This window comes from Sturnus vulgaris, chromosome 34 (assembly GCF_052056855.1).
Source record: "Sturnus vulgaris isolate bStuVul1 chromosome 34, bStuVul1.hap1, whole genome shotgun sequence".
Taxonomy (NCBI): Eukaryota; Metazoa; Chordata; class Aves; order Passeriformes; family Sturnidae; genus Sturnus; species Sturnus vulgaris.
Window position 1 is genome coordinate 307899 of NC_142276.1, and position 19255 is coordinate 327153.

A 19255-nucleotide genomic window follows, 5' to 3' on the forward strand; every position below is an offset into this window, starting at 1 on the left:
GCGCGCGGAGGATCATGGGAGCCGCCCCCTCAGAGGGGTCCGTTCCCCCCTCACCCCCCAAAAAAACCAGAACGAGGCGCTCGGTAAAGCCAGCGACACTTTATTATTAATTATTAAATCGCCTCCCCTTCATCCGGGGTCTTGGAACCTCCTCGGGTTCCTTTTGTTCCCCCCCTCCCGCCCGGATCCCCCAAATCCGGGACCCCCCAAAGTCCGTTCTGGGGGTCCCAAAGGCCTCGTGTGGCGCACCCCCAAACTGAAATGATTTCCCCAAAATCCTCTGCCCGAGTCCCCCCTGCTCCCCTAAATCCAACTCCCCCCCCCTCCAAAATCTTCCACCCCCACCCCACTGTACCCCCCCAGCCCCTCCTTCTCCTGCCCTAATTCCACCCCAAATTCCTGCACTCCCATTCTGGGGAGAAAACTTTGTCTGGAACCTGTTGAGAGAAGGGAGGATGCGGCCGCACCCAGGGCAGGTCCAGGCTGGGATTTTGGGATTTTTTTGGGGATCCCTGTGAACCTTTTCGGGATCTCCTGAGGAAGGGCAGGGTGGGCACTGTCTCTCCTTGGGATTTTTGGGATTCCCAACTGGTTTGGGATCCTCCTTGGTCTGCTCAGAAGAGCTTGGGGCAGCTGCGCCCGGGACACTTCCAGGCTGGGATTTGGGATTTTTTGGGGATCCCCGCCAACTTCTCCGGGGTCTCTTGAGGAAGGGGCGCTGGGTATCTTGGCGATTTTTGGGATTCCTAATTGTTTTGGGACCCTCCTGTGCTCTGCTGAGAAATGGGAAGAGGCGGCTGCACCCGGGACCGCTCCAGGCTGGGATTTTCGGATTTTCTGGAATTTTTTTGGGGGATCCCTACGAGCCTTTCCGGGGTCTCTTGAGGAAGGGCAGGGGGTAGGCGCCGGGGGGGGCTCGGGGTCGGCGCGGCTGCACCTGGGACTGGGCCGTGAGCTGCAGTTTGATGGCGCTCGAGTTGACCTTGGCCGCCCGCAGCAGCTCCTTCATCCCCCGCATCTTCTGCGAGCGGAACCGCAGCACCGGGCCCGGGGGCAGGGGAGGGGGCGCGGCCGGGGCCGGCCCGGGGGTCCCGGGGGTGCCGGGGGCCGGGGGGGCCGCAGGGGGTGCGGGGGCTGGGGGGGGTGGTGGGGGTGCTGGTGGTGCTGCTGGGGTCTCCTCGGGGCGGGGGGCTCGGGGAGGGGGGCGGCGTTCCGTGGGTTTTTTGGGGGTGGGCGGCTCCTCGGGTTTGGATTCGCGGCGGGGACCCCGGCGGCGACAATCGCGGGGGTCCTCGGGGCCCCCCAAATCGGCCTCGGGCGGGGCAGGGTCCTCTGAGAGCAGGGTGACCTGCTGGCGTACCTGGGGGGACACGGGGGGCACCGGGGAAGGGACATTGGGGGGTCACAAGGTCATGAGAGGACCTGGAGCCCCCCTAGAGATTTTTAGGGGACCCCAAGGAAGACGAGGGGGAGTGCAGAGCACACTCAGGACACCCCGAAATACCAGGGATGTCCCAAAAATGAGATGGGGGAACACGGCACCTGGTCAGGACCCTCCAAGGAGGACATGGGGACCCCCCAGAACCCACTCAGGACCCCTCACCTGGCCACCAAAGTGACCAAGGAACTGGACAAGCAAGGTGGCCCAGCCCCCAGGCCGGACACGGGAGGGGCTCCCCTGCCCCCAGGTGACCCCCCCAAACCCCCAGGTGACCCCTCCAAACCCTCACCTGGCCATCGAAGCGGCCGAGGGACTGCACGAGGAAGGTGGCCCAGCCCACGTGCAGGACGGGGGTGGGGCTCCCCTCCTCCCACCTGCAGATTCCGTCGTAAAATCGCAGCAGGTGAGCGAAGCACTCGGGGTCCTGCAGGGCTGGGAGACCCCCGGGGGCCCCCTGTGGACCCCCGAGTCAGAGGGGGACCCCAAAGGTGCGGGGGAACCCCAAAAACAAGGGTGGGGGCACCATCACCCCATTACATTGGGTGCTGGGAAGGTGTCTGACCCCGGGGACCCCCAAATTCAGACTCCCCCAGATGTGGGGGAACCCCCAAAATACCCCCCCAACCACGGGCAGGACCCACCCCTTATACCCTGGGGACATCCCCCCCTCCAAAGCCACCCCAGGCAGGGCTCCCCCACCCAGGGGTCCCCCAAATCTGGGGGTCCCCAAGTGCAGGTCCCACCTCAGCCCCCGGGGGGGGCTCGGCCGCCGCCTCCTTGAGCAGGTTGGGGATGACATCGTTGGCCACGTCAAAGAATTCCTTGTAGATCTCCTCATCCTCACGGCAATAATTATAGCTGGGGAGGGGGCAGGGGGGCTTGGGGGGCTGCCCCACAGCCATGGGCACCCCTAAAGAGGACGCAGAGCCCACAAAGGACAGGGGGACCCCAAGAACCCAACCCCGAGCAGGCAGCACCCAGTCGCAGGGGGGGTATGGACCCCCCCCCAAAAAACAGGAGCTGGTGACCCCCAAGGGCCCCCCCAGTTCTGAACGCCCCCCTGGAGGGAGGGAGGGAGCTGCCCCCAGCCCAGCCCCGGGGGAGCAGCAGGAGCCCACAGGGCCCTCCCAGGACCCCAAAGTCCCCCCCCAGAGCCCCCCACTCACTCCTGGATGACGGTGGCCGTGTCAGCCCAGGCCTCCAGGGCCTCCTTGACGTTCTTGTTGCGGCAGTGGAACCCGGCCAGGTACAGGTACGGGTAGATGTGCTCGTTGTTGTAGTAGGTGCGGGCTGAGTGGATGCCCTGGGGGTGGCAGGGAGGGGTCAGGACACACCTGAGCTCACCTGGCCACGCCCCCGAGTCCTCAAAACACCCCCTCATCATCACCTGGTGGTACAGGGTGAGGGGGTCGGGTCTGCCAGGGGTGGGCTCCAGCTCCTCCAGGTCAGCCAGGTTGCCCAGCGCCATGGGGTACCTGTGGGGCAGGTGGGGGGCGGCCCCAAGGGGCGTTGGGGGAGCCCCAGGGCAGCTTAGGGGGCAGCCCCATGGCGGGGCAGGGGTCCCTCTCACCTGTCCAGGTGCCCCATGTCGTAGAGCAGCCACAGCAGGCGCTGGAGGGGGGGGAAAAGAAAGAGAGATGTGGGGGTGCCCCACAGCTGGCCCAGCCCTGCCCCACAGCTGGCCCAGCCCTGCCCCACACCTGCTGCAGCTGCAGCAGCTCCAGGCTGTCGGTGTGGCCGTCGATGGACGGGTTGATGGCACAAACCATGAACGCCACCTCCATGTGCCGTGTGCAGCGCAGGTAGGAGCCCTTCAGGTACAGCCAGCTCTGGGGGACAGGTGGCACAGGTGGCACAGGTGACACAGGGGACACGACTCCACCTGTGCCTCCTCTGCCTGTCCCAGGGGCTCCTCAGTGTCCCCCCCCGTCCCCCACCCCCATCCTTGTCCCAGTGGGGACCCTCTGTCCTCGTCCCCCTGTCCCCATGACCCCTCCCAGGCCCCCCTGTCCCCCGTACCCTCTCGGCCACCCCGGCCTGCACGGGCTGTCCCCTCCTGTCCTCGTTGCCTTTTCCATGCCAGGTGACCTCGGCAGTCTGGGACCCCCCGGCCCCAAAGGCCACCCAGGCGTGGTCCTCGCTCAGGGCCAGGTGCACGTCCGGCAGCCCCAGCACCTGGCAGGCCCCGACCACGGCAAAGGCCACACCTGAGCTGTCCAGCTTCGTACCTGGGGGGACACAGGGGGGGCTCAGGGACACGCAGAGCCCCCCCGAACCCCCCCATCACCCCAGAGTGAAGGGACACGGGAATGAGGGACGCCCCCAGCAGTGACAAAGCTGGGGAAGGACACGACGCCCACCCGTCCCTTGAAGTAGGAGCAGGTGAAGCTGCTCCAGGTGGGACCCCGGCCCCACCGAACCCCCCCCTGAGGACCCTTCCTCACCCGTGATGAAGCTGAAGAGGGACTGGATGTGAGCCCGGTCCTTGAAGTAGGAGCGGCTGAGGCTGTTCCAGATGACATCGGACACTTTCCTGACGAGCTCCCGGGAGGAGCAGCCGTCGGGCCGGGGGTACAGGGACAGATCCACGGCCCCCCGGATCTGCGCCGTGAACCGGGCGTAGAGCGCGGCCACGATGGACAGCTCGGCCACCGGGAAGTACAACCGGGTGTGGGGGTCCGGCCCGGGCCGAGACTCGAAGGTGAGCCCGGGGACATTGGTGGGGAGGACGCGGTTGACGGCCAGGAAATGCTCCACAAAACCCAGCACCAGCGACAGCAGCACCAGGTCGGGCTCGGGCTGCCGCAGCTCGGCCTCAAAGAGCCGAACCACGGCGGCCACGGAGCGGAGAGGGAACAGCGCCTTCTGCCAGGGCTTCAGCCCCATGCTGGGGCCTGCGGGGGAAACGGGGGCGTGGGGAGGAGTTATGGGGGGTCAGGGGCTGGGAGAGCTGCGAACAAAGGGCCCAGAGCAGGGGAGAAGGGGCAGCGATTTCTGCTGCGAAGTGGGGAAAGGGGGGGAAATAGTGCTGGGGGTCCCAGGGGGAAATGGGGGGGTTACGGGGGGGGGACTCACAGGGTCATGGGGGGTCTCAGAGCGCCCCAGCCGGGACAGAGCGAGCGGAGCCCAAACCCAAGGGAGGGACAGGGGGGCAAATGAGGGGTCGGGGGTCCTGGGGGGGTTATGGGGGTGCCCGGGGGAGCAGGGCCGGGTGTGGGGTCGGGGGGGTTCCAGGGGCACACAGGGGCTCGAGGCCTGGGGGGGGCCGTGAGGGGGATTGGGGGCAGCCCCGCGGCTGAGGCGGACCCGCCCCTTCCCGGAACCCCCAAAGCCGCCCAAACGCTCAGGGACCACCCGAGACCCTTCCCCCAAATCCCCGCCGTGCCGGTGCCCACCCGGGATCCCCAGAGCCGCCCTCAGAGCCGGTGCTGACCCCTCCGGAGCCGCCCGGTCCCGGGACCCCGGCACCGCCCCCGCCGCTCACCGCGGCCGCCGCCGGCGCGGGCAGCGCGGGGCACGGCGGGAGTGGGCGGGGCCTGCGCGCGGCGCCGCTCGCGATTGGCCGAGCGCTGAGGGGGTGTGGTCTGGGTGGGCGTGGTCTGCGCGGGAAGCAGCGATAAGTGGGCGTGGTTTGTGCGGTGGGCGTGGTCAGCGAGTCCTCCCGATTTCACCTGAAAATTCCCCCGATTTCCCCCCAAATCCCCCCGGTTTCGCCCCACATCGCCTCAATTCCACCCCGAATCGCCCCCGTGTCTCCCCAGACCCTGCCCCAAGTTCCCAGAACTGCCACAATTCCACCCAAACTCGAGCGCTCCTCCTTCCCCCGATCCATCACCCTGTGCTCGAGTGTGTGCGAGTGTGAGTGCCTGAGTGCTCCATCACTCTGAGCTCGATTGCACCTGCCTTGATCGAGCACTCGCCGCTCGGCTGCTCATGCCTGCCGATCGATGACATCGGCGATCGATTGCTCATGCCTGCCGATCGATGACATCGGCGATCGATTGCTCATGCCTGCCGATCGATGACATCGGCGATCGATTGCTAATGCCTGTCGATCGATGACATCGGCGATCGATTGCTCATGCCTGCCGATCGATTAGATCGGTAATCGATTGCTCATGCCTGCCGATCGATTAGATCGGCGATCGATTGCTCATGCCTGCCGATCGATTAGATCGGCGATCGATTGCTCATGCCTGCCGATCGATGACATCGGCGATCGATTGCTCATGCCTGCCGATCGATTAGATCGGCGATCGATTGCTCATGCCTGCCGATCGATTAGATCGGCAATCGATTGCTCATGCCTGCCGATCGATGACATCGGCGATCGATTGCTCATGCCTGTCGATCGATTAGATCGGTAATCGATTGCTCATGCCTGCCGATCGATTAGATCGGCGATCGATTGCTAATTCCTGCCGATCGATCGCTCTGAGCGGGCCCAGAGCAGGGGGGAAGGGGCAGCGATTTCTGCTCCGAAGTGGGGAAAGGGGGGGAAATAGTGCTGGGGGTCCCAGGGGGAAATGGGGGGGTTACAGGGGGGGACTCACAGGGTCACGGGGGGGGCTCAGAGCGCCCCAGCCGGGACAGAGCGAGCGGAGCCCAAACCCATGGGAGGGACAGGGGGCAAATGAGGGGTCGGGGGTCCTGGGGGGGTTATGGGGGTGCCCGGGGGAGCAGGGCCGGGGGTGGGGTCGGGGGGGTTCCAGGGGATTCCTCCTCATTTCACCCCAAAATTCCTCCTCATTTCACCCCCAATTTCCCCCCGAATCGTCCCCACCCCCAAACCCTGCCCCAAATTCCTCCAGCTGCCACAATTCCCCCCGAACCCCCCCCGACCCCTCAAGCCCCCCAATCTCCCCTCCCCAGTCCCCCCCAAATCCTCCCAGGTGCCCGAATCTCCCAAATCCCACCCTAAAATCCCCTCCCGCTCCCGGCATCCAGACAGCGCCGCTGGGGCCGTTCCCCCAAATCCTTTATTGGGGTCCGGGGGTTCCCGGGGGGGATTCCGGGGTGTCCCGGGGGGGTCCCGGGGGGGTCCCCGGGGGGTCCCCGGTTCAGCGGCGCTGGGGCAGGCAGAGCCCCCCAGGCCGAGCCCGGCTGGTCCCGGCTTTGCAGGCGCAGCGGAAGGAGCCGCTCGTGTTGATGCAGCGCTCGCGGGGGCAGCGGGGACCCCCCCGGGGGTCCCGACACTCGTCGATATCTGGGGGGTGGGGGGGGGGGGGGGGTACACGCAGGTCAGGGAACCCCAAAGTATTCAGGGGCTCCCAAAATTCCCTTCGTGGAATCCCCAAACTTTTCCCCCCGCGCTTTGGGGGGAGTGGGGGGGGGGTGGTCTCGGCTCTCATCGATATTTGGGGGGAACAAAGACCCAAAAATATCCCCTGGGACCCCCCCAAACCCCCCCCCCTCATAAAACCCGGCACCCACTGATGTCTGTGAGCACCGGAGACCCCCAGAGACCCCCGGGGGTCCCCAGTATTGAGGGTGAGGTCCCGACCCCCTCCCCCATCTCCCACCGCTCCAAAACCCTGGGGGTCACTCGGGGGGGTCCCAGGGGCTTGGGAGTCACTCGGGGGGGTCCCCATTTTTTGGGGGGGGGGTCTCACCGAGGCAGCGGGTGCGGGTGGGGTCCGGTTGAAAGCCCGGGGGGGCACTCGCAGCCCCCCCCGGGGGGAGCGGAGGCAGCGGCCGGGGACCCCCCCGGGACAGGGACACTCGGCCGAGTCTTCCTCGGAGCTGTCGTCACCTGGGGGGGGACACGGGGGGGCTGGGGGGGACCCCTGGGGGGGGTCCCCGGGGGGGCTGGGGGATCCCAGCTCAAAGGGGTGCAGGTTTGGGGTCTCCAAAATGAGGGGGGGGGGTTTCAGTTCTGAATTTGAGGTGCTGGAGTTGGGGAGGGGTCGCGGGGGGGTTTGGGGGTCCTGGGGAGGGGTCGAGGGTGCGGGGTTTGGGGGTCCCACCTCTGCGGGGCCCCCCCAGGCCGAGGGGGCTCACGTCCCAGAAGGAATTGCTCTCGCTCTGCAGGGGGGGGGCAGGGCAGGCCTGGGGGGGGGGGGTGGGACCCCCCATGTCAGCCCCTCCGAGCCCCCCCAGACCCCATAGGGACCCCCCCAAACCCCCCCATCCCACCCAGGACCCCCTCAACCCCCCCCCCCCCCCCATATTCCCCCCCCCATACAGCTCCTTGCAATTCCCCAGAGACCCCAAACCCCTCAAAAAAAAAAACAAAACAAAAAAAACACCCCCCCCCCAGCCCCTCCCCAAAGCCCCCCAGCCACCCCAGCCCCTCCCCAGAGACCCCAAACCCCCCTAAACCCCCCCCAGCCATCCCCCCAGCCCCTCCCGAGACCCCCAAACCCCTCAAAACCCCCCCAAACCTCCCAGCCCCTTCCCAAACCCCCCCAGCCCCTTCCCCAGAGAACCCAAACCCCCCCCTAAACCCCCCCCAGCCCCTCCCCAAATCCCCCAAACTCCCCCCTCAGCCCCTCCCCCCGACTCCCCGCAGTCACCTGGGGGCCGTGGGGGGGCAGGGCCGGCAATGGGGGCCCCACCCCGGCGCCCCCCCCGGCAGCAAGCACTCGTCCAGGGTGAGGGGTCCCCCCCCGAGGGGCGCCCCCGCACACCCCCTCCTCCCCCCGCCGCTGCCAGCACACGTCCCCGCCGCTCCGGGGGCGGGGGGCGCTCCGGTGGGGGGGGGGGCGTTCTGTGGGACCGGGGGGGGGGGGGTCAGGAACCTTCAAAGCCCTCCCGAGAGAGCCCCCAAATCTGCCCCCCCCACCCCCAATACCCCAAAATCCCGGCAAGCTGCGATGGCGGGGGGGGGGTCTCAGTGTACCCCGGGGGTCTCACCGTGCCCTGGGGGGGGGTCTCTCACCGTGCCCTGGGGGGGGTCTCAGTGTACCCCGGGGGGGTCTCACGGTGCTCGGGGGGTCTCACCGTGCTCGGGGGCGGGCAGGCACCCGCCGCAGTCCCGGGTGGTACCGAGCCCCCGGCCCGCAGGTGCAGCGGAAGGAGCCGCGCGTGTTCTCGCACGCGCCCGTCCACGCAGTTCGACTCGTCCAGACACTCGTCCACGTCTGGGGGAGGGGGGCCCGGGGGGGGGTTACGGGGACCCCCCAAAACCCCCGGGGACCCGCAGCAACCCCGCGACCCCCCCGGGGACCCCCCAGAGACCCCAGACCACCCCAAAATCTCCAGCATTCCCCAGAACCCTCCAATACCCCCAAACACGCCAAGGTTATTCTGGACCCCGCTCTTTGCCCCACCACGACCCCCCAGGACCCCCAGACCCCCCCGGGGACCCCCCCTCACCCAGGCACTGCCGCAGGGCGCTGTCGTAGTCGAAGCCAGCCTTGCAGTAGCACTCGTAGCCCGGCTGGGTGTTCACGCACTTCCCCCCCTTGCAGATCTCGTCCCCGAAGAGCCCGCACTCATCGATGTCTGCGGGGGCGGGCGGCAGGGTTAGAGACCCCCCCTCAGGGTCAGGGACCCCCCCCCTCGGGGTCAGGGACCCCCCCCCAGGGACCCTCGGGACGGAGGGGGTTGAAGGGGACAAGGAGCTCTCCTGGGGAAAATTGGGATTTTGGGGATGGGGAGGGGGCGGCGGGGACAGAGCCCCCCCCGGGGGATGGGGGGGGACACTCGGGGGTCTCACCGCGGTGCGCGGGGACCCCGTAATCGATGCCGTTGTCGTCCTGGATGAAGCCCCTCCCGTCGGGACAGAGCGCCACGAACTCGGCTGGGGGGGAGGGGGCGGAAAAAAAAAAACAAACCCAAAAGTGAGTTGGGGGGAGGGGTCCTGAACCCCCCGACCCATCCTCGGATCCCCCCCAAACCATCCCTGAGCACCCCCCAAACCCCTCCTGGCGACCCCAAATCTGTTTGGGGTGGGGAGAGGAGTTCAAACCCCCCCCCAAACCCCCCAAATCCCCCCCAAATCCGGGCTGGAATTGGGGTCACGGCTGTTTGGGGACCCCCCCCCGTACCCGAGGAGGGGAGGGGGCAGGGGTACACCTCGCACAGGTCCCCCCACCCTGCCCCCACCGAGCAGCAGCACTCGCCGCGGGTCACGTTGGTCCCCAAAACGGCGTCGCAGAACACGGGCAGCTCCAGGCTCAGGTAACATTCCTTCCGGGGGGCGGGGGGCTCCCGGGCTGGGCGGGGAGGGGGCGTCAGGGGGGTCAGCGGGACCCCCAGAATCTCAGCGAGCCCCCAAGACCCCACAGAAACTCCTCAGAGTTCCAGGGACCCCCCCCCCCCAAGCTCCATCGTCCCGCGAAGACCCTTCTAGAACCGCGCCCCCCTCCCCTCCCCCCAGCTCCGGGGATCCCCCTGGGACCCCCGAGGACACCCCCAGACCCCCGAGGACACCCCCAGACCCCCAAGGACACCCCCAGACCCCCAAGGAAACCCCGGCACCCATAAAAAATTCTTGTCCCAGGGACCCCCTAAAAATTCCCCTCCCCGACCTCCCTGGGATCCCCCAGACCCTCCCTAAAGGGACCCCTCCCCAAAAACCCCAGGGATTCCCCCAGACCCCCCCAGAACCCCCCAAATCCCAAAGGATACCCCAAATCCCCCAGGACCCCCTCCCCAAATCCCCAGACCCCTCCCAAAACCCCAGGGATCCCCCAAAACCCCTCAGTCCCCCCCCCATTCTTTCCGGGGTTCCCCCAGAGGCGCCCCCAGCCCCTCCCCCGCGCCCCTCCCCCCCTCGCAGCCCCCTCCTCACGGAGGCAGCGGCGCCCGTCGGGGCTGGGGGCGAATCCCGGGGGGCAGCGGCAGCTGAAGGAGCCCTCGAGGTTGGTGCAGGAGCCGGGGGGGGGGCACAGCCCCGCGTCCAGGGAGCACTCATCGATATCTGGGGAGGGGGCGAGGGGAGTGAGACCCCCGGGAATCCCCAAAGACCCCCCGGGAATCCCCAAAGACCCCCCGGGAATCCCCGATGGCCGGGGGGAGGGGAGGCGAACGGCCCGGGGGGTTGGGGGGATTTGGGGGGGGGGGGGTTGGGGGGGTTTATTTTGGGGAGGGGTCTTCACACTCACCCTGATAACGGGTACGTGGGGGGAGCTGATTTGGGATTTATTTGGGATTTATTTGGGATTTATTTGGGAGCGATTTGGGATTTATTTGGGGGCTGTTTTGGGATTTATTTGGGGCTGTTTTGGGATTTATTTGGGGCTGATTTGGGGCTGTTTTGGGATTTATTTGGGATTTATTTGGGGCTGATTTGGGATTTATTTGGGATTTATTTGGGGCTGATTTGGGATTTATTTGGGGGCTGTTTTGGGGCTGTTTTCGGATTTATTTGGGATTTATTTGGGGCTGTTTCGGGATTTATTTGGGGCTGTTTTGGGATTTATTTGGGGGCTGTTTTGGGGCTGTTTCGGGATTTATTTGGGGGCTGTTTCGGGATTTATTTGGGGCTGTTTCGGGGTTGTTTCGGGGCTGTTTTCGGGGTTATTTTGGGGAGGGGTCCCCACACTCACCCTGGCAGCGCCGGCCGTGCAGCAGCGCGTACCCGGGGGGGCACAGGCACCGGTACGACCCCGCCGTGTTCACACAATCCCCCCCAACGCAGGCGGCCGCGAACTCGCACTCGTCGATGTCTGGGGAAGGGGGAAAAAAAAAAAAAAAAAAAAAAGACGAGACCCCCGTGTGTGGGACCCCCAAACCCCCCCCAAAAAAAACCCCCAGATTCATCCTCAAATCCAGAAATCCCCCCCAGATCCGCCCACAGAGCCAGAAATCCCCCAGACCCCCCCCATGTACGGACCCCCCCAAGCCCCCCGAGCCCCCCCGGGTTTGGGGGTACCTTGGCAGCGGGGGGGGTCCCTCGCCGGCTGCAGCCCGGGGGGGCACTGGCACTTGTAGGATCCGGGGGTGTTGACGCAGCTCCCCCCGGGGCAAAGCCCCCCGGCCTCGCACTCGTTCACGTCTGAGAGACCCCCGTGAGCCCCCAAACCTTGGGGGGAGGGGGGTCCCGAGGGGGGGGGTTGGGGTGGGGGGGGGTCCTGGGTGCGAGTTTTTGGGGGGGTTTGGGGCAGCGAGGGGGAAGGGATGGGGGTCGTGGGAGAGATCTGTGGGGGGGGGGGGCTCAAGGGGAGGGGATCCCCGAGATGGGGGTCGCAGATAAAGGGGGTTTAGTGGGGGGGGGGGGGGGGTCCTGTGTGATGCCAGGGGGAGCCTGGGGAGGGTTTGGGGGTCCGGGGGGGGGGGGGGGTTGGGGGTCCCAAGAGGGTTTGGGGGGATCCCGGGGGGTTTGCGGTGTCTCAGGGATTTTGGGGGGTCCCGGGGGGGTCCCGGGGGTGCTGACCGAGGCAGGCGCCGTTGAGGCCGCGGAAGCCGGGGGGGCAGGGGGTGCACACGAAGCCCCCCGGCTGATTCTCACACTTGGAGTCGGGACAGGTCCCCACGTCCAGGCACTCGTTGATGTCTGGGGACATCGGGGGACATCAGGGGACACCCCGCAGGCTGCCCCGCCCCCATCCCGGGGGTCCCCACCCCCATCCCGGGGGTCCCCAGCCCCATCCCGGGGGTCCCCAGCCCCGGGTCACCTTCGCAGAGCGGTGGCCTCGAGCCCTTGCGCCGGTAGCCCGGGTGACACTCGCACTTGTAGTGGCCCGGAAGGTTGGAGCAGGTGCCCCCGTCCCCGCACACGTCACCCTTGGCGCACTCATCGATGTCTGCGGGGACACTCGGGGTCACCTGTGCTGTCCCCAAATCCCTGTCCCGTGTCCCCCTCCCCGTGTCGTGTCCCCCCCCCCCCCCGTACCTGCGCAGGTGCGCAGTCCTTTGTGCAGGCGCAGTTGGAAGCCGCGGTGACAGTGACAGGTGTAGGAGCCGCCCGTGTTCATGCACACCCCGCGCCCGGCCCCGCACGGCTCCGACTCGCACTCGTTCACATCTGGGCAGGTGTGACAGGTGTGTGACAAATGTTACAGGTGTGTACAGGTGTGTACAGGTATCACAGGTGTGTGACAGGTGTGTCACAGGTGTGTGACAGGTGTGTACAGGTGTGTACAGGTGTGTGATAGGTGTGTACAGGTGAGTATAGGTGAGTGACAGGTATCACAGGTGTGTCACAGGTATCACCGCGTGTGTGACACTCCCGGTGCCACCACACCCCAAATCTCCCTGTCCCATCCCTGTCCCCTGTGTGCCCCCCAGTCCCCCCCAGTCCCTCCCAGTGCCCCCCAGTCCCCCCCAGTCCCCCCAGTGCCCGGTACCGGTTCCCCCAGTCCCCCCCAGTCCCCCCAGTGCCCGGTACCGGTTCCCCCAGTCCCCCCAGTCCCCCCCCGTGCCCGGTACCGGTGCAGTAGCGCCGCTGCGGGTGCCAGCGGTAGCCGGGGAAGCAGAGGCAGCTGTAGCCGCCCGGACCCATCACGCACTCGCCGGGCCCGCAGATGTTCCGGTTCAGTTTGCACTCGTCCGTCTCTGGGGGGGTCCCGCGGGGATTTTGGGGTGACCCCCGGAGCTCTCAGGGGTCCCAAAGGGTCCCCAAGGAGCTTTGGGGGTGTTGGAGGTGGGGGGATCCCAATGGGATTTTGGGGTTTCGAGCGGGTTCCGGGGGTCTTGGGGGGGTTCTGGAGGTCCCGGGGGGATCCCAAGGGGAGCCTTGGGGGGGGTTGGGCGTCCCGGGGGGTCTCGGGGGGTCCCGGGGGTCTCTCACCTGTCACCTGCGTGGGCGCGATCTCGGCCGCGCTGCGCGTGAGCTGCTCCGGGGGCAGCCGCCACAGCGGGGCCGGCGTGGGCCGGGCCACCAGAGCTGGGGACAGGGCGAGTGACAGCTGGGGGGGACACGGGGACAGCCCCGGCCCCGACCCCGGCCCCGACCCCGACCCCGGCCCCGGCCCCTGCCCCCCATCTTTGCTCTCGTCCCCAAAGGGTCCCCAACCCCCCCATTGGCTCCGTCCCCCCCCCTCTTCATCCTGGGTGTGTCCCCAAAAACTGTCCCCAAACTGTCCCCATCCCCATCCCCCTCCCCTCCCCTCCCCCCCTTACCGGGGGTACCGGGGGGGGTCGCTGCTCCCCGGGGGCTGCTCCAGGCCCTGCTCCTCCGAGGGGCTCCAGAAGGCGGGGAGCTGGGGGGGGGGGGGGGACAGCGATGTCCCCTCTGTCCCCTCCCATCCCCCCCCCCCATCCCCCCCCCAGACCCCTGAGACCCCCCCCTCCCCCACCCCCAATTCCCTCCCTGTCATGCTGGTCCCTCCCCCCCCCCCTCCCCTCCCCCACACTCACCATGGCCGGGGGGGTCACAGCTGCGGGGGGAGGGGGCGCTGAGACCCCAAACTGACCCCCCCACCGTGGGGCGGGGGGGGGACACACAAAACAGGGGGGTCAGGGGGGGTTTGGGGACATTGGGGGGGGGGATGAGGGACACGGGGGGACACTGGGGGGGTCACAGGGGATATTTGGGGAGGGGTCAGAGGGACATTGGGGAGGGGTCACAGGGACATGGGGGGGGTCACAGGGGATATTTGGGGAGGGGTCACAGGGCTATGGGGGGGTCACAGGGACATGGGGGGGGGGGTCCCAGGCGATATTTGGGGAGGGGTCCCAGGCGATATTTGGGGAGGGGGTCACAGGAGGGTCCATGGGAGCCCAGGGAGGGACCCAGGAACCCCCCAGGGAATATTGGGGGGGGGGGGGGGGGGACATTTGGGGCTCGGGGAGGGGGGTCGGGGGGGTCCCGACCTGGTGGCGGGGGGGCATCGGGCGGCTCCGGGCTGGGGGCGGGCGGGGGGGGGCCGGGGGGGTCTCTCGGGGGTCCCGTCGGGGTGGATGTGCAGGGTGAAGTCGCTCTCGCCCTGGATCGTCAGGGTCTGGTGGGACGTGAGCACGTGGTAGCCCTTCCCGGCTGGGCAGATGGCCTTGAAGGCGGCTGGGGGGGCACGGGGGGGTCAGCGGGGCGGGGACCCCCCCCCAAAAAACATCCAAACCCGGGACCCCCCCCCAAAACCCCAAACCGGGAACGTGGGACCCCCCCCCCAAAAAACATCCAAACCCGGGACCCCCCCCCCAAAACCATCCAAACCCGGGACCCCCCCCCAAAACATCCAAACCCGGAACGTGGGACCCCCCCCCAAAACCATCCAAACCCGGGACCCCCCCCCAAAACATCCAAACCCGGGACCCCCCCCCCAAAACCATCCAAACCCGGGACCCCCCCCCCAAAACATCCAAACCCGGGACCCCCCCCAAAAAACATCCAAACCCGGGACCCCCCCCAAAACCCCAAACCGGGAACGTGGGACCCCCCCCCAAAACCATCCAAACCCGGGACCCCCCCCCCCAAAACATCCAAACCCGGGACCCCCCCCCAAAACATCCAAACCCGGAACATGGGACCCCCCAAAAACCCCCCCAAAGCCACTCCAAACCCCCTGGATCCCCCAAACCCCCCCATAGCGGTTCCATCGGGGATGGGCAACGCTGGAACCAGCCCCCCTAAAACCCCCCCAAAACCCCCCAAAGCCCCTCTAAAGCCCCCCAAAGCCCCTCTAAAGCCCCCCAAACCCCCCCGTACCGGTGCCGTCGGGGGGGCAGCGCTGGCAGCGCCCCCCCCAGGCCTTGCCCACGCTGCAGCAGCACGTCCGGCGGGTCAGGCGGGTGGGCAGGGGGTGCTGGCACTGCTGGGACCCCGAAACCAGGCGGAAACAAAGACCCCGCTCCTCACCCGGCTCGGCTGGGGGGGGGGGGGACAGGACCCTCAGAGACCCCTCCCCAAAACAGCCCGGAACCTCAGGGGAAAACCCCCCCCAAAATCCCACAGAGCCCCAAAACTCTCCTGGGGGATGGGGGGTGCAGGACCCTCAGAGACCCCCAAAGGGGGTCCCTGAAACCCCACAGGACCCTCCCAGACACCCCAGGACCCCCCAGAACCCTCCAGGAACCCCCAGAACCCTCCAGGAACCCCAAGGACCCACAGATCCCCCTGGACACCCCAGACCCACAGAACCTTCCAGGATTTCCAAGACCCCCAGACCCCCCAGACCCCCCGGACCCCCCCCCAATCCCCCCTTACGCAGGCACTGGCTCCGGGACGGGCCCAGCACGTGCCCGGCCGAGCAGGAGCAGCGGAAGCTGCCCTGGGTATTGCGGCACTCGCCGGGCTGGCACACACCGGGCAGGGCACACTCGTTAATGTCTGCGACAGGTACAGCACACCTGAGCCAGGTATGGCACACCTGAGCTGGTACAGCACACCTGAGCCAGGTATGGCACACCTGAGCCAGGTATGGCACACCTGAGCCATGTACAGCACACCTGAGCTGGTACTGCACACCTGAGCCAGGTATGGCACACCTGAGCCAGGTATGGACACACCTGAGCCGGGTATGGCACACCTGAACCGGGTATGGCACACCTGAGCCAGGTATGGCACACCTGAGCCAGGTATGGCACACCTGAGCTGGTACTGCACACCTGAGCCTGTCATGGACACACCCCCCGCTCCTCACCTATCTCCCCCAAAATCCCCGGGCAGAGAGAACTCAATGTCTGTGACAGGCGTGGCACAGGTGACACAGGTGTGACACAGGTGACACAGGGGTGACACAGGGGTGACACAGGTGTGGACATACCTGACCTCGCACACACACCTGGCCACGCGCCAGCCCCTCACACACCTGGAGCACACTCACACCTGTCCCCCCCCCGTGTCCCCCCGTGTCCCCCCGTGTCCCCCCCGTGTCCCCCCCGTGTCCCCCCCGTGTCCCCCCGTGTCCTACCCTGGCAGTGGGAGCTGTTGAGCCGTTTGTAGCCCTGGGGACAATCCCCCCCGTGCCCCCCACGCGCCGATTTCGGGGACCCCGAACCTGCAAGAGACCCCCCCGAGACCCCCCCCGGTCACCCCCAGAACGGGGGGGGCAGCGAGGGGGGGGGAGGGGCTGGAGGGGAGGGGGGGGGTGGCAGATTGGGGGGGGGTCCCTGAGGCGAGGGGAACTTTGGGGGGGACCCTGGTTTTAGGTTTGGGGGGCTCTGGGGGGTCCTGGGGGGGTCCTGGGGCTCCGGATCCCCTCCGAGGTAAGGGAGGGTTTTTTGGGGTGGGGGGTTCCCAGCAGCTGGGGGGTGTCCCTGGCGGTGGGGAGGGGTCCCCGACAGCCGGGGGGGGTCGGGGGGGTCCCCGCTCACCCTGCAGGTGGGGACACTTGTGGCACTTGCTCTGTCCCCAGGCGCTGCCGATGCTGCCGCAGCAATCCTCGAGCTTGGTGAGCCCGGGCAGGGGGTTACTGCCACACTGGGGGGGGCACGGGGGGCGTCAGCACCCCAAAAAACCCCCCGAGACCCCAAAACATCCCCCGAGACCCCCAAATCCCACCCATAACCCCCCCCGCACCCACGGGACCCCCGGGACCCCCGGCAGCAATCCCGGAGCTCGGTGAGCACAGGGAATGGGTGCTGCAGAATTTGGGGAGGGGGCAGCACCCCAAAACACCCCAAAACCACAGCCCCTGACCCCTCCCCGAACCCCTAAAGGTGCCGGGACCCCTCCCCTCATTTTCCCGACCCCCCCTCACCGAGTGTTTGGGCAGCGTGTCCTGGAAGCAGCGGCCCAGCGGTTTGTGGGTGTGGGGTCGGGGGGGCGCGGGGGGTTTGCCTCCCCCTCCCCCCGCCGGGGGCTGCGCGGGGTGAGCCAGGAGCCCCCCCCCGGCCCGGGGAGCCCCCTCGGGGGGGCGCGGCTCGATGCGATGGACCTGGACCGAGGCCTCGGGGGGGTGATGGACCCGCACGTTCACCAGGGGTGGGGGCACCTGAGCTGGGGGGGGGGGGGACAGCGGGACCTGGGACCCCCCTGAACCTCCAAACCCGGCCCCTGGGACCCCCAAATCCCAAAACCCGGGATCCCGGGACCCCCAAATCCCAAAACCCGGGACCCCCTCGAGCTCCCAAACCCAGAACTGGGATTTCCCCAAACCCCAAATCTCGGCACCCTGGGAGCCCCCAAACCCAGCACGGACACCCAACCCCAGTAGGACCCCTTGGGACCCCCCCTCAAATGGGACATGGGACCCCCAGAATTCTCCACCCCCCGCCCCCATACCCCTGAGACCCCCCCCTTAATCCCCCCGACCCCCTCCCCAAATCCCCGACCCCCCCCCGGTACCTTCAGCCGAGTGATGTCCCGGCCCCAGGGGCACGACGAAGGTGGCGTGGCTGACGTGTCCCCCCCCGTGTCCCCCCCCGTGTCCCCCCCCGTGCCCCCCGCCGTGCCCCCCGCCATGGGCTGCCCCGGGGGGGGGCTCGGGGGGCGCCGCAGCCCCCCCGGGGCCATCGGCGATGACCTGGACGGCGTAAACGGCGACCTTGGAGCCCGGGGCGGGGTCCGGGGGGGCGGCGGCGGGGTCGGGGGGCGCGGGGGGGGGAGGAGGGGGGGGTCCCCCCCCCTGTGCGTGCCCCCCCCCCCCGCGGGGACCTGGCAGAAGCGGCCGGTGAAGTTGGGGGGGCACAGGCAGTGGGAACGGGAGCTGCACTGGCCCCCGTTCATGCAGGGCAGGGGGCACACCACTGTGGGGAGAGAGACCCCCTGAGACCCCCGGAGCGGCCCCAAATCCCACCGAGACCCCCGGAGCCACCCCAGACCCACCGAGACCCCCGGAGCGCCCCCAAATCCCACCGAGACCCCCCCCAGATCCGTCTGTCCCCTTTGTCTCACCGCAGTCCCGGTGCCATCCCAGGTGTCCCCATTCCCATCGTGTCCCATCCCGGCCGTGTCCCAGCACTGTCCCCACACCTGAGCCATCCCTGTCCCCATCCCTGTCCCCGTGTCCCGATCCTTGTCCCCGTGTCCCCATCCCGGTGTCCCCATCCCGGTGTCCCGGTGTCCCCCTGTCCCCGTGTCCCGGTGTCCCCATCCCGGTGTCCCGGTGTCCCCACCCTGTCCCGGTGTCCCCCTGTCTCCATGTCCCCCTGTCCCCCTGTCCCCGTGTCCCGGTGTCCCCATCCCGGTGTCCCCATCCCCATGTCCCCCTGTCCCGGTGTCCCGGTGTCCCCATCCCGGTGTCCCCATCCCCATGTCCCGGTGTCCCCCTGTCCCCGTGTCCCCATCCCCATGTCCCCCTGTCCCGGTGTCCCGGTGTCCCCATCCCGGTGTCCCCATCCCCCTGTCCCGGTGTCCCCATGTCCCGGTGTCCCGGTGTCCCCATCCCGGTATCCCCCTGTCCCGGTGTCCCGGTGTCCCCATCCCGGTGTCCCCATCCCCATGTCCCCATGTCCCCCTGTCCCGGTGTCCCCATCCCGTTGTCCCCATGTCCCGGTGTCCCTGTCCCGGTGTCCCCATCCCGGTGTCCCCATGTCCCGGTGTCCCCCTGTCCCCGTCCCGGTGTCCCGGTGTCCCCACTCACCCACTCGGAACCCGGAGCCGGTCAGGGTGTCGGCCGCGTGTCCGTTCTCTCCGATCAGGGTCATGTTGGATCCGGGCTGGCACGAGTCCCGGCACAGCCCCTTCAGACACGTCCTCCGGCAGATCAGGGGGGCGAAGACCACCTTGAACCGCTCCCGGGCCACGGCCGCGCCCCCCCCCGCGCCCCCCGAGCGCCGCCAGCGCCGCCAGCGCCGCCCACAGCCCCCCCCAGCGCCACATGGTCCCCCCGAGACCCCCCCAGACACCCCCGGACCCCCGCGGCGGGCGGGGGGCTCCGCTCCGGACGCCGGGGACCCCCTCGAGGGGGGTGGTCCCGGACGCTGGGGGCCCTCGGGGTTGGGGGTGGGGGGGCTCTCAGTGGCCTGCGAGCTTTGGAAGGGTGGCGGACGCCTGGGTCCCCTTTTTGGGGGGTGGTCCCAGGGTCTGTCCCCCCCCTCTCTAGA

General features: G+C 68.3%; 2 protein-coding genes across 3 annotated transcripts; both read right to left on the reverse strand.

The window, feature by feature from the left end:
• Positions 1–83: 83 nt before the first annotated feature.
• MEN1 (menin 1) lies at positions 84–4922 on the reverse strand. 2 transcript variants are annotated; one of them, XM_088155078.1, is made up of 10 exons: positions 4837–4922; positions 3886–4335; positions 3461–3669; positions 3142–3270; positions 3012–3052; positions 2829–2916; positions 2608–2744; positions 2185–2299; positions 1731–1895; positions 84–1360 (listed from the first exon to the last, which is right to left on the reverse strand). In XM_088155078.1, exons 2-10 carry the CDS (start codon positions 4325–4327, stop codon positions 860–862), a joined length of 1827 nt encoding a protein of 608 aa, XP_088011204.1. In that variant the 5' UTR covers positions 4328–4335; positions 4837–4922; the 3' UTR covers positions 84–859. The 2 variants fall into 2 exon arrangements, with proteins under 2 accessions (XP_088011204.1, XP_088011203.1); XM_088155077.1 differs by having other exon boundaries at positions 3886–4900.
• A 1517-nt stretch (positions 4923–6439) lies between these two features.
• LTBP3 (latent transforming growth factor beta binding protein 3) lies at positions 6440–18991 on the reverse strand. The gene is given in 30 exon segments (XM_088155009.1): positions 6440–6647; positions 7054–7128; positions 7131–7193; positions 7408–7524; positions 8071–8150; positions 8384–8484; positions 8486–8523; positions 8759–8887; positions 9102–9185; positions 9433–9600; positions 10179–10307; positions 10936–11055; positions 11262–11384; positions 11763–11882; positions 12004–12132; positions 12222–12353; positions 12758–12883; positions 13119–13236; positions 13451–13530; positions 13688–13707; positions 14144–14330; positions 14976–15134; positions 15474–15596; positions 16180–16266; positions 16583–16688; positions 16969–17207; positions 17556–17605; positions 17693–17810; positions 17813–17956; positions 18793–18991. Coding segments are annotated over 30 exon segments (3375 nt in total). The 5' UTR covers positions 18857–18991; the 3' UTR covers positions 6440–6501.
• Between the last annotated feature and the right edge of the window lie 264 nt (positions 18992–19255).

Bases quoted from the DNA above. Each gene is read 5' to 3' on its own strand.
- MEN1 (XM_088155078.1), bottom strand. From the start codon at position 4,327: ATGGGGCTGAAGCCCTGGCAGAAGGCGCTGTTCCCTCTCCGCTCCGTG. The intron at 3,670-3,885 runs GTGAGGAAGGGT...GTGTCCCCCCAG, and splicing joins CCTCTTCAGCTTCATCACGG to GTACGAAGCTGGACAGCTCA. The intron at 2,745-2,828 runs GTGATGATGAGG...TGCCACCCCCAG, and splicing joins CCCTCACCCTGTACCACCAG to GGCATCCACTCAGCCCGCAC.